The sequence below is a fragment of the Berghia stephanieae genome, chromosome 1, assembly GCF_034508935.2.
Source record: "Berghia stephanieae isolate SIO BIC M18660-M18661 chromosome 1, UCSD_Bste_1.3, whole genome shotgun sequence".
NCBI lineage: Eukaryota > Metazoa > Mollusca > Gastropoda > Nudibranchia > Aeolidiidae > Berghia > Berghia stephanieae.
The window spans coordinates 52,778,082-52,792,632 of record NC_088360.1 but is presented as its reverse complement, the minus strand read 5'-3'; the positions used below and the strand labels follow the sequence as shown (position 1 = coordinate 52,792,632).

General features: G+C 35.5%; 1 protein-coding gene across 1 annotated transcript in view; it reads left to right on the top strand.

The window, feature by feature from the left end:
* LOC144977328 (allatostatin-A receptor-like) overlaps positions 1-14,551 on the top strand; it is a 184,512-nt gene that overhangs the window by 90,273 nt on the left and 79,688 nt on the right. The window contains exon 4 of the mRNA XM_078922410.1: positions 1,077-1,216. Coding sequence (XP_078778536.1) covers positions 1,077-1,216 — 140 coding nt within the window. The remainder of the gene's footprint in view (positions 1-1,076; positions 1,217-14,551) is intronic.

Sequence of the window (14,551 nt, the reverse complement as noted above, 5' to 3'; positions counted from 1 at the left end):
AGAAAGAAAGATTTCACAAATTATGGATAACGTTGTAAAAAAACATAATTTAATAGCTTTTTTGATGCTGAAACCCCCAGATAGTTAAAGTCCCTGTTCAATTCTTTGGTGTCTTATAAATATTTTATATATCTCTACAATGCTGTATCGTCTTCGAACATGCGGACACTAGATGTTTTATTTCCTGGAAGATCTTTTATATTATAAAGATAGATTAGTACGGGAAAAGAACGGAATCCTGTTGATGCTCTGCATTTAAACAAAAACAAAAATCACAATAAATGTCCGCCAGATGAAAGGTTCAAACGCAACAAAAAAAACAAAAAACAAAAACAAGTGTGAACTTAAACGTCTATTGCCTGATTGATATAATTCAGTGAGAACAAATTACCATACAGGAGGTCAAAAAAAAACCATAACAACATTCTGAGTGACGTCAACTTCATTCCTTTTACTTTTATATTCGAACTTGGACACCCCCGTCCCTCCCCCACAAGCCTACTTTTTACTTCGGCAATTGATGAGGGCCTTTCTCCGGCGTAAAGTATCACCTGTATCTCCCAACCTGGAGATCTCTTCCATCTGGTACATTGTCAAATACTTTTTTTTAAATGCCAGTAGAATCAGGTTGGTTTGATATCCTTTTTCGAATTCTAATTGGATTTCTTCTATCATAGAGACAATTGAAGTTGTACGAGAATCAGATATTTTTTTCTGAAGCCATGCTGTGCTTCATGTAGTAAATTGTTTTTCTCCAAATGGTTTGTTATGGCCGATCTCACATTAATTTTCATTGGTTTGCAGCTCACGCACGCGCGGGATATTAGACGTCATGTTCTTGGGGAGCCTCTGGCGCCCTTTTTCTTTATAGATGAGCTGTCTCACGCTACAAATGCTACAATAACGCATAACATATTCATGAAGTTATTTGAACTTAAAACAAATGAAATTAATTTTTAAGAAAAAGCCTTTATTAAATACAAACAATCCCCACCACCAATACAACCACCACCACCACCAGCCACATGCTATTTTCCCTCTGAGTATTGCAAATATAATGTGTTTTCCCCCCACAGGTTTGTGTACCCCATGCTGTTGTGACGGCGATTGTATTCTACTGGACACTGTCGGACTTCCTCTGTAAACTTTCTGGTTTCGTTGAAAACCTTACTGCCAACGCCACTGTCCTCAATCTTATATTGATAAGCCTAGAGAGGTAACACCATGCATCTTTGTCCTCCTCCTCCTCCTCCTCCTCCTCCTCCTCCTCCTCCTCCTCCTCCTCCTCCTCCTCCTTCTCCTCCTCCACCTCCTCCTCCTCCTCTCCTCCTCCTCCGCCTCATCATCATCATCATCATCACCATCATCACATCATCATCACTATTATCGTCGTCGAATCATCATCATCCGCTGGGTGTCAACTCTCTTGCTGAATTTGCAATGTGTTGTTATTTATATTTATTTTATGTTTAGTCTGGAGAGTGTACCCATGATATGTTTCTTTTATGTTTAGTGGTTATATCAACCCTTTTATGATTTTACTAATCAGTTACCCCTGTCGCGATATTTATAAGGTCTTTAAAATTTTCAATTTGGCAGTCTAATACTACGCTTACTGACAATATATCTTTTCCCAATTATAGCTTAAAAACTTTTTTTTCATACATATCAATAACTTAACATACAGCTCAACATGTCAGCAAGTCTTAATCCTGAGACTTCTTCGAAGCAGTTGTGACGAGTTGGGGACATCTAAAACTGGGAGAATGATATATAACCCATTATTGATATGGTGTTATGTCAGTATAAACCAGATGAATAAATTGAATTTAACCAGTTAACTGCCACACTTTGGAATAACACGTAATTAAAATTTTAGCCATAATTCTCTTCCTTCAAATATCGATTGATTTAAAGGACCCTAATCTTGGAAAAAAACTATCAAACCTTCGCCAAATTCAGGGTCATTTTCATCGATCGATTCTTAAAAGACACGTTTTCTGGCCAATTTTCTAAATACGTGTTTTTCCAGAGTATGGAAAAAAAGGAAGAAAACTTGGTTGAAGTATCGAATTCTCAACGACGAGACGATTGGCCACAATCTAGGGGCCGCTATTTGGTCTGATAATCGAACGCAAATAATATGGGCTATGGGGATGGTTTAAGAGCCAATAGCAATTTGAGTTAACAGACCTGCAAATAAGTACACTTCGGTCACAGCAAACCAATATTATATCATCTTATCAAAATCAAGGAGCATCTGATTTATCTTATCAGTAAGGTATAATTTATTGTTTTAGGCTTTTCTCATGCAAAGAACAACCATGAGGACCTGTTCTTACGAAGACTGATGTCTCGCTGTTATTATCGCTATAAACGGCGTCCATCCACCGCATCCATCTACTGCCATCTTAGATGAAAGGATCAGTTTCCGGTACAAGACTAACAGACGAAGCGAAATGTAGTTTTGATGGAGCTCTCTAATAAATAACCGAAGACAGAAGATAGAAATTGGCAACAGCAATTCAAACCTACTTAGAGAGTTCTATTCAAAAGTAAAATCAACAATAGAATATATAGTGCCAATCAAGATATCCGCTCGTGAGTTTTTTCTTTCACTTAGAATCAATTTAATCCCCGAGGTGAAGTCAGTGCAAAATTTCAATTTCAAGATTAATTAGATTACTTCCTCAATCCGGAATGGGTGTGTTTATGAATATAAATGTCTTTCTACTTTCTAAGTCATGAACTAAGAGAATCATTTGTTTTGCGATGGGGATGCCATCGTGTCGGCATACATAGAAAACCCTCTTTATATCAATTTCATTATTAAATCCTTACCACTCCTTATAAAATGAACCAGTTTACAATCAATATAAGATATAAAGGTTCAGTCAAGTAACTTCATTCCCGAGAGACAAAACAATTACAATATATATATATATATATATATATATATATATATATATATATATATATATATATATATACTCGTATATATATAAATTACGTACTTAGAGCGCTTTACAAGTGGTCTCAAGCCAACAACAGCGTTTGACATGTAGAACGAGTTATCATAACTGTAAGGCGCTGTTACCATTTATATTTGACAGAGACAACGCAGTAATCGGCCAGGAACTCATTTAACCTCAGTAAGGTAGGAATATGACTGTGTACTCATCTTTGCGAAGTGCAAAGCGGGACTTGAACCCAATATCTACAGGTCACAAATTGACTGTCATCCCACAAAGCCACAAAAATGCCCAGAGGTTGTAGCATACTTCTTTGATAGAGCAAATGATGTAGTAATAATTGATGATCTCTCTGGCAAGCGTCTCAAAGCTCAAACAGTAATAGTCGTTATATATATTATAATAGATGTCGAAAGAAAATGTTTCAAAACGAAACAGAACCAAACAATCAACTGGACATCTACAGACAAAAAGAGAAAAATAGTAATCTAAAAAAAACACCTAAAAAAATCCAAACAAACACAACAAAACGAAAAACTAAAAAAAAAAATTGAAAACAAACAAACAAACAAAAAAACAAAATAAAGACTAAACAAACAAGCTATACTTACAAACAGATGTTATCTTTTTATGTTTACTTTCTCTTGAGTCTTGTATGAGAAGCCTGCCAATGGTGTCTATCTGTTTGCCTGTCGCGAACGCGTTTCAGTGATAATTTAAAAAAAAAAATATTTTACCAAACATTTTGGGATTCGATCACCTTTTGGGCTGGTACTAAGAGAGAGAGAGATAGAGAGAGAGATAGAGAGAGAGAGAGAGAGAGAGAGAGAGAGAGAGAGAGAGAGAGAGAGAGAGAATATTCTGTCATGTAAATCGTATCCCATCAATATAAAACTACTTAAGCAATTTAAAAAACAACTTTTAAAACCCCATTTTCTCCCGATTGTGATGGCGCGATCAGACAAATCCCTTGGTAATCATACTTCTTTGCAACAGTTTTTTCTTTTCGCTCTCAGCTTATCCTCCTGTTTTTTTTTTCTTAAACAAGGCAATTGGAAGGGCACGCCATTTAGGAAAGAAAATCTGGATATAAACGCTTAGTTTATACACTGACAAAAATATGTGCTCTTTTATGTTGCTCAGCTATTTGTTACTTCAAAAAGTAATGAATTAAGACGTTCTCATACTTGTCAATTGTCAATTTTTCTAAAAGGCCTCAGAGGGTTTTTAAAATCTATTTTCTCATTTTAAAGTATCTTGTCAAAATGGTTTGGGACAGAAAAGAGCCGTTGGGCCTTTAACCAGTTAACTGCCGTACTGTGGAAAAATCGTATAAAAATTTGGACAGAAAACTCGTCCTTCAAATATTGATCGATTTATATTTAAATATATTATATTTAAATCGATCGATATTTGAAGGACGAGTTTTCTGGCCAAATTTTTTAATGCGAGTTATTCCAGAGTACGGCAGTTAACTGGTTCAAATTGTATCTCAGAACAGATGATACCATTTATAACCAGTTGTAGAGTGATATGTTGTGATTGTGTGGTCACTGTCGATCACTATCCAATAGATGATTGTTGTTGTTTTAATTGATCAAATGTGAGAGTTTCAATCACTCAGATAGTTCAGCTGTGGACTTAGACAAGCAACAGATTCGAATCCGCATAGAGTGGATTGTTTTTTGTTTTTTTAAAATATTTCTGACCCAATCGTCCTTCCATAAGTTTCTGGATCTCTCTAATAATTTTGCAATTTTTAATAATGTAATATGGATAGAATGAAGTTGACGTCACTCGGGTCTTTGTTAATGTTTTTTACCATCCGCGTTTATGAGTAATTCTCACCAAACTGTATTAACAAGACTGTACATTTTAAAGGTTACACATAGTTTTGTGTGTTGGTCGGTTATACTTGGATAATAATATCCATCATAATATATTAGTGTGAGATCATTAGAAGCTGCTGGTGCTGCTGAGTAAATTTCGTATAATATGGCAACTTGTATTCATCCATTGTCTTAATTCAGGAATTTAGCACATTATTTGTAGCTGTGCAAATATTGGATTTTTGATATGGAAAATAAACACTTGGCTTTGTTTATCATTATTTTAAATGACCCAACATGCCTCACTGTGCAAACTGGCTAATTTGATTGTTGAAAATTCCGAGAGCTGAACACACTGTCTTGTTTGACAGAACCCATTTCGCTGCATTGCCAATGCTTCAAGGACATGAAAAATAAATGTGCAGATTGTGCTTATTGACCTTTATAATATAAATGTCCGCTTTAATATAGAGTAGTATCTATTAAATGTGCTAACATCGCTTTACAATGGGTCTCAAGCTAACAGAAACAATTAGCATACAGGACGAGACATGTAGACATTATTAATTAAATTATTATTATTATTATTAATATCAGTATTATCTATTATTATTATATTATTATTATTATTATTATTATTATTATTATTATTATTATTATTATTATTATTATTATATTATTATTATTATTATTATCATATATTATTATTATTATTATTATTATTATTATTATTATTATTATTATTATTATTATTATTATTATCATTATTATATTATTATTATTATTATTATTATTATTATTATTATTATTATTATTATTAATATTACTTTTATCATTATCAATAGGGAAAAACATTGTATAAATCATTAGTCGACGATATAGGACAATTGTGGGATTCAGTCATATAAACCGGTAGAATTGGATTCAATAGTCTGATGTCACGTCGCCCAGCAACGGCGACCATCGTGGTACTAAACAAAGAAAATCGGTACTTTTTATTCTTCATGCTGGCTAGAAATTTTCATATGTCTTGCGATCAGAATGTGTAAAAGTCAAAACATGATCAGATTTATGTTTTTTTCTTTACTCTGGATACGCTTTTATGCTCGTCGTAGAAATATTACATTGTTCCGATAGTTTAGAGCCAGTTACTAAGTTACCATGCGTCATTACGATGGAAGTGACGTTACGACTGTTGAAGCGTATTCCCTTGGTTAATTCAAGTTACATAATTATTGGTTATCTTATTTGTTGAATCTAATTTGTGAGCTGACATCGTGTTTAATTTGTTGTCAGAAAGCGCTCTTAATCTACTTTAAAAAAATGTTATTTCTTACTTTTGTAAGAAATTCACACCTCGAATGTTGTCTGACCGAGAAAAGACGTAGAAATTAGATAGATGTACGTGATTTGGCTTCCGTTCTTTAAATAAAAGGGTATTAGAGGTAAGAAATTCTGACTGTTGACTATTTACCCGCGGGATTCGAATTTACTCGAATCTAGCACCGAAGCTTGTAGCTTTCATGTCAGAGATAAGATCAATATCAATGCGAATCTGTCTACAATATTACAGTTGTTTTAGTGAAAATGCAGTCAGGATCTATAGTAGGTGAAAAGAAATTGCCGTTAATGAGTTAATATCTTCGATTCTACTCTTTCTCTTTATATTCCTGCTATCGGTTGACATTAACTCTTATGCCATAATAAACAAAGGCACCAGTTCCGTTACGTTGTGTCTATGTGTATGTGTGTGTTTGTGTATGTGTGTGTTTGTGTATGTGTGTATTTGTGTGTATTTATGTGTGTGTGTTTTCGATGAGAAGTGACTGTTTTATTTATTGATTACGTGGATATTGACTGGTTGAGTGCCTTATCGAATTTGTCATCGTTGGTAAAGAATGGGTATTCAATGGGTTTGAGGTGTCCACGTATCGGGACATATCGATGCAAAGTGACTTGATACGGCACGGTGCCAGTATTGCCTAGTTCAATTGTCTTCCTATTAGATTCAGCCAGAAACAAAGATCTATTTTATTTGAGTTCCAGTTATAGCATTACTATTTCATCGTCTTCTATTTATCCGACAAGCTATAATGTACACAACAGAGACTATAAATAGATTGCCGTTTACCTCTTATGTTATCAATCAATGACAAAACGCCTTGTTGGAAATATTTTATTTCATATATTTATCAATCAAAATGATCACCAACTTACAAAGACTTTTAAAATCGGAGATATCTTTGAAGTCTCGGGAGAGTTGTGCATACTTTTTGGAAAATTCCTGGCCATATTGTATAAAAGCTTTTCGTCAATGATGAGCAGCGTTAAATTTAATATAAAGCCAATGCTGATAAAAAGAATAACAATTAAATATCAAACCACTCATTGCAACAAACACAAGGCAAACTAATCGACGATTTGACTTTTTGTCTCCGTTAAGGGTCGACAAACAATTAAGAAAACACAATAAAACAACAGAATTTTAAAATAAATAGTTTATCAAAACCGATAGTAAACAGCTCTTGTGACGGGAGGGGGGGGGGGGGGGGGTTAGATATTATGTGGATTTAATATGATATTACTGTATGTAACAATATTAAATTGGAAAGTGTCCCTGAAATAAGACGGGAATTCGGTCACGTATACGTCAGCTTATTTTTGCTGTGCTATTATAAAAGTTGTTGTTTTAGAGAGAAACGAGAAGTCTATTCAAAGTTGAAAAAAGAATATTTTAATTGTTTAAAAAGAGCTATTACACGGACTTGACCCCGAGTTATATTGGCTGCATGTGCAAACTCCAACTTATGAAATTGCAAAGATTTCATCTGGAGAATTCCAATAACAAATACCTTAAAAGAGGATTATATAACCAAGTAATAAGTGTTTTTTGTTTACTTTAAGAAAAGGAAATTATAAAACATCATCATCCTTGATAAAGCGTGAACTTGAGCAGTTCTAATGACTGGGGGGGGGGGGGGATACAACATAGACATTTCCTCTGTTACAAAGCTTTTTTGTGTTTTCTACAAACCCCGCTCAAATAAGAGTGATATATTAAAGTCCTAAATCACACATTTGATTGGGAATTTTATTTCTGATGTGAAAATCATATTTACATCTACTCTTAAATACGATAAACTATATGTTTCGAAGAAAAGAAACATGAGCTTGTTGTTGTCCTTTCTCAACCATTTGCACCGTTTGCTGTTTTAAAAAATGCAGGGTGAAATGATAATATGTTGAGGGAAGCGAGGAAATATTTATCACTCTCTCTCTCTCTCTCTCTCTCTCTCTCTCTCTCTCTCGCTTTCTCTCTCTCTCTCTCTCTCTCTCTCTCTCTCTCTTTCTTTCTCTTTCTCCTCTTTCTCTCTATTTGCCCCGTCCCTATTTAAAAAAAAATACTTAACAGGGGAGAAAGGGGGTCAATAATAATACTATCGCAGTCTAGAATTCTTTAAAATCACCCCTCTCCTCCCCCCTTCCGCCCCCTATCTTTTTAAAAACCACAATATCTCAATGACAACAAAACATAGGGTTTTGAAGGCCTACGTATGGTCAGTATTATTATATGGCTGCGAAAGCTGGACAATTACAGAAGACATTAGAAAGAAACTGGAGGCAGCAGAAATGTGATTTCTTAGAAGGATGTTAAGAATCTCATGGACAGAGAAGAAAACTAATGAAGAAGTATTAGAGCAAGCTGAAACTAAAAGGCTATTAATTCGTACAATAAGAAAAAGACAAATGCAATTTTTAGGACACCTAAATCGACATAAATGTATTGAACATCTTGCTCTCACAGGAAAGATAGAAGGTAAAAAGAGTAAAGGTAGACCAAGAAAAACATATTTGAATAGTTTGAACAGCTGGGTGACAAAGAAAGAGAAGAGTAATATTAGTTTTGTGAGGTTATCTGATCAAAGAGATGAATGGTTTATCATGATCACCGATGTCTGGCACAGACTTGGTACTTGAAGAAGATATAGTTTTGATCTTGGTTTATATTTCATCTCATTACTTCATCTCATTGTCGCTCTATTTCTTAATAATGAGCTTTCTTCTTCTTCTCTCTCCGTCCCTCTCTCATCCCCCCCCCCTCTCTCTCTCTCTCTCTCGCTCTCTCTCTCTCTCTCTCTCTCTCTTTCTTTCTTTCTTTTTTTCTATCTCTCACTCCTTCCCTTGCAAGCACACACACGCACACACATACATACATACACACACACACACACACACACAAACACCTATTTTCATCTATTAACACTGAACTTCGGCTCAGAGTATTATGTCTTAAAGCTTCCCTTTTTCGAGTGAATGGACCCACGTTAAATATAAACATTACTGCTTTCAATGTTAGATCCTTGAACAACAATATTAGAAAGCAACAACTCATTAATGATTGTGTAAAGTACAAAATAGATGCGTTGTGTATTCAGGAAATAAAAATCAAAAATTGCGCCGACAATAATCTAAACGGATTCAGACTCTTGTGCTTTCCAAACATAAGGAGAGGCAGAAATATTCCAGCTAATAATGCAATGGCATTATTTTTTACACCAAGCGGACATAACAAACACAAAGGCAGACCCACAACAAGCATATACACTACGATAAATAAAGACCCCAAGCGCCTAGATGACACACAAGAACTGAGATGCGAAAACGATTTAGAACACCTGAGATCCATCGCAGCAGATCGTCATCAGTGGAAAGAACAAATCAGATTGACAATCAAGTTGACAAAGCGTCCCAGTCCTATTCTCGTTTGGCCATATCACATCTCCACTTTAAAAAACTCAATGAAAACCTCATCATCCTTGTGGATCATCTCATATCCTTCATATGGTGTTATATTTGAACATTGGGTGATTAGTGGTAACAAGGGCAGTTTGGTAAAGTTTTGTATCCCTAACGATTTAACTTTGTGTCTGTTCTGCCATGTATCTGTTGCAGGTGGACCAACGTTTTCTATTTAATGACTTGAAGCCTGGAAATGGGACATTCGTGAGATCTTCAATAATTTCTCCTCCTTTGGATATTTCTCGGTGCCAAATCATCCCTCAGTGCAATTTTGAGGTCGAAAGCTTCATTTTGTATTCCGTAAAAAAGTTTTTCTTGATTTGAGGCTTGTTGTTTTAGGAGCAATTTATATCATGTGTTTAAAAGAGATATTGATTTTGGTGTTGGTCATTCATTGGTGTTTTTTTTTTTTGGGGGGGGGGGGGGGTTGGGGGGTGATGTCCCTCAACGTAAGTTGAGTGGGCAATGGCATACATTCCAGGCAGCCACAATGATAGTGTTTAAGACACCTGATGTAGTTCTCATGGAGTCATTCAGTAGGGTGTCTAATTTGTTGGTTTGAAATGAAGGGGGCCAAACAGCAGACCATATTCAGCAACGTTGTTGCATATGGCGAGGGAAGAGGATCTAAGCATAATTTGAGTTGCCCCCCCCCCCCCCACCCCAAGATGGCCCAGCTAGTTTGATTTTGTAAAATTTATCCCATACAATTTGCGTAATTTTTCGCCGTATTTTAATGTGTTGTATATATTTGAAGGTTTCGTGTATTATCACTCCTAGGTATTTAGGGTTGGGGTCATGTGGAAGAGTAGAATTTTTGGTATGCACACTGAGCTGTCAATTGGCTATGTGGTTGTCAAGGTGGAAGAGTGCACTCTTACGTTTTTGTTTTATTCATTTTCAGATTTCATATTATGCGGCTATATGTTCTTGTGGTATGAATCTCGCCTTGGAACCAGAAGGACCAGGGTTCGAGTCCCGCTCTGTGTGGCACATTATTGTCTTTATAAAGGGTTCTTTACTCACGCTTACGAATTTTAGAGGCTTTAAGAGGCTTGGGAATATTTTGATAATAGTAGATAGTGAAGTTCTTCGACTGACATTTAGATTGATAACCAATGGATTCGTATGCACTATGGAAACATCTGGAAAATAATAAGTATACGTAATAGATTGCCATATAATTACTTTTCATTGTTATTCAAAAGCACGAGGTAAACCTTGCCTTGATTTGACTTGACTTTTATTGGCATATTGCTTCCTAACCATCCACCTCGGCTGAACTCTGATCGTCCGTGTCAAGTCCTTCCACAGTTCACGATATTCCTTTGATTTTATTTCTTGGTTATTTTGGAGTCAGTTTAGGTCTCTATTTAGGACAATGTCTAAATTTCTTGTGTTCAGATGGGGTACGTTTGAACATCACCAACACCTGAATATTATTAAAGGGGAACTGATAACCGTACCAAACCCCAGAAACCCGAAAGGACCTCCAAAGCATTTGAGGCCAAATACGTTGCTCAATACAATCAGAAAAATCTCCTCCCCAATCACACTGAATAGAAACAGGTCATTTGCGCTGAAAATTAATCTCGGCGGAATGGACTATGTCTGCCGCCTTCGATGCCACTAATCGCCAATCCTTGTTAAAGATTATAAAAGGAATAGTTCTAGAAGACAAGTTAGATTAATCCGAAATCTGGATAACGACCACAACAGTCGGTGCCTCAGAATAAAAATAATTTCTTAGCAACATTAATACACCACACACAAACACACACACACACATATACACACACACACACACACACATAGAGAGAGAGAGAGAGAGAGAGAGAGAGAGAGAGAGAGAGAGAGAGAGAGAGAGAGTTTGAGCCCCGTTTTAACTAGCATATACATAGAAAATGCTTTAAAAGACATGGGTAAATAATATGTATCTTCAGCCCAATCAGAATTTAAAAACAAACTCCCATGGAAATTGCATATGCTGACGGCATTGACTTTATTGGCCTCAAACAAGTCATGATAAAAGACGTCCAAGAAACACCAACTGAACATAAATACTGACAAAACAGAGGTAACAATACTATAAAAAAAAGGTGGATGAAGATCCTTGAGGTAAGTAGGATCATTATTTGGGGGCAGGGAATACGTACGCAGGAAGAAGAAAAAAGTTTATCGATGGACTTATTAAAAAGTTATGAAACATATGGATTAGAAGAAGAGAAAATAAAAAAATGATAGCTTATACCTACATAAAAGTTACATTACAATTCAAGGTACGATTTCTATAAGAAAGTTAAAAATGAGTTTTCGTTAGTTGTGAGTGTATTCATCTCCTCTTTATTTTTCATTCTCTCTCACGTAATACGGTTCAATATTTTGAAAGAACTCCAAACCAACAACATCATGAAAGACTTACCATTCCAGTGTCCAGACACTCATACCACAACACCATATGAATCACCTTAGGCACAATCATGTATGGTGAGGAGTTTTCGACCAATGATTCTATAACCATCCAACGCTTAGAAGTCTAAAAATAATATTGTATTACATAGAGAGTATGACAGACGGCAACGTTGTTTTTCGATTTCATTATGATCTTTTTTCTAATCTGAAATGATGGTGTTGTGATAATGATGATTGTTGTGGTGGTATAGGAAGAAGAAGCGGTGGTGGTGGTGGTTGTGGTAGTGGTTTTGGTGGAGGTTGTGGTGGTGGTTGTGAAGATGGTGATGAAAATGGTGATTATGTTGGAGTGGTGTTTGTAATGATGATGATGATGATGATGATGATGATGATGATGACGACGACGACGACGACGACGATGATGATGATGATGATGATGATGAAGATGATGATGATGATGATGATGATGATGATGATGATGATGATGATGATGATGATGATACAGGGGATCGGGAGAAATAGAGGGAGATGGAAGGAGAAGGAGGGTGAGGAGGAGGAGTAGAGGTAGATAGAGGAGAGAATAATATAGTGATGATAAGGAACTCTATTTATCAATTGCAAGCGCTCTGTCGTCCATTTTCTATCGATCGAGTTTATCTTCTTAGGTCTCACTCAGCATTTAGTAATAATTAGTAGTATTACCAATCCTTGCTTGAGGGCACTGCCTTCATAGTGGAATACTAAAAAATCTGTTAATTTCCTGAACATAGTAATTATCTGTAACGATGAAGATGATATTGACGATGAAGAAAAATATGTCAATGATGATTGTGCTAGTGAAATAAGGACACATTACGCTGGAATTGAGATTTTGATCCGTTACGATCTGTTGGAAGAAAATGAAGCATTGTACACTATCATAGAGGTTTGCGAATTCATCTGAAGGAGCTAAAAGTTAACTGTCGTACTCTGGAAAAACACGTATTTAAAAAGGTGACAAGTCAACTCGTCCTTCAAATATCGATCGATTTAAATGACCTTCATCTTGAGTTTTTGCCCAGTTTTTTAATACGTGATTTTTAAGATTACGGCAGTTAACAGGTCAATAATTTTCGTATCTTATCGGATCGTATCGTATCGTTTAAGAGCTAATAGGTTCTAAAAACGTTTAAATGCTCTGTGTGTAACTTTAATTCATAGTTACAATTTATTATTTATATAAACAGCATTCAATGATTATTGAAAATATTGAGTATTAACTATCTAATACATAAATAAGTGTCATATTCAATATTCGTAGTATAATTTACTCTATTTACATCATTTGGCATGTCCAACTTTGTACATTTGAGAGTTTCAAATAATTACTATACAAAATTTGATAATATCCAATATCATAATGATTCTTTGTGTTTGGGTAAGAAGATGTTGGTGTTGATGTCCACAGGTTGCCAACGTCATTTTGCCGGTAGCTAGGCTGGATCTTTCGTGAAGAATAAGTTTCCCCACTTCCTGCAATTTGACGAGAATTCTTATTGTTGTCAGCAACCCTGGTTTGTCTTTTCCTATCGGTATCTTTAGTATGGCGACCTGATGTTTCACCACAATTGGATCGAGTCGTTCCAACAATATCATTAGAGGATTTTGGCGCAACGTGAACAGTTTGGGTGGCAACTTGTTTTACGCTTTTTTTCGTCATCTCATGATGGTGGGCTAATTTCACAAGATCCCAACTGATCTTCCACTGGATAAAGGGGATCCAGAATAACTCGTCCTCCATTTTTAGTAATTACATTGATTTTGCCTCGGTACGACCAAGCCTTGTCTACATAAGAGTGGTCTTTTGCTTTGCGGAGCAATCTGGCGTTAGATGTCTTTAAGCCTTCATTGACAGTCCAGGGTCTTTTAACTGCCGACGAAATTGAAGGACAGAGTCTTGACAATTATAACACTAGGTTTGATCGCGCATTTTCTCCCTGTCCTTCACAGGGCGTCCAAGTCTTTTTCGTGTATGTTCAGTTTCATTGTATTGTTAAGTAGAGTCAATCTTTTATCAGACAATGATACTTTGATTCGTTATGATCCTCTGCCATACCAAAAATCCGAGTAGAATTTCTCCTTGAGTATATTTCATATTTGTTTAGCTCACTGTTGATTGAATTAATTTTATCACAAGGATCTTGCTTTCATTTTTGAGAAGATCGATAATTCCATTTTGTTTTTGAATTTCCAATCGAAGGCCACTATTTTCTTCTTTCAGCTCATCCACAAGAGACTTGAACTCCTTTAACTCACTCCTTATTGTTTCCCTAACAACACAAATGATTGATGTATCATTAATATTAGGGGACGATGAACTCTCGAGATTAGGGTCATCATCAACTTCTTCCTCACAAACCCTTGATTTTGATAATCTTTTTAAAAATTATCCTTTTACCATAATTTTAAGTTATGACGTCACCAATAGAAGAAGGAGTTCCAATGTTCATGTCAATGAGTAGATGAACAATAATAATAATAATAATAATAATAATAATA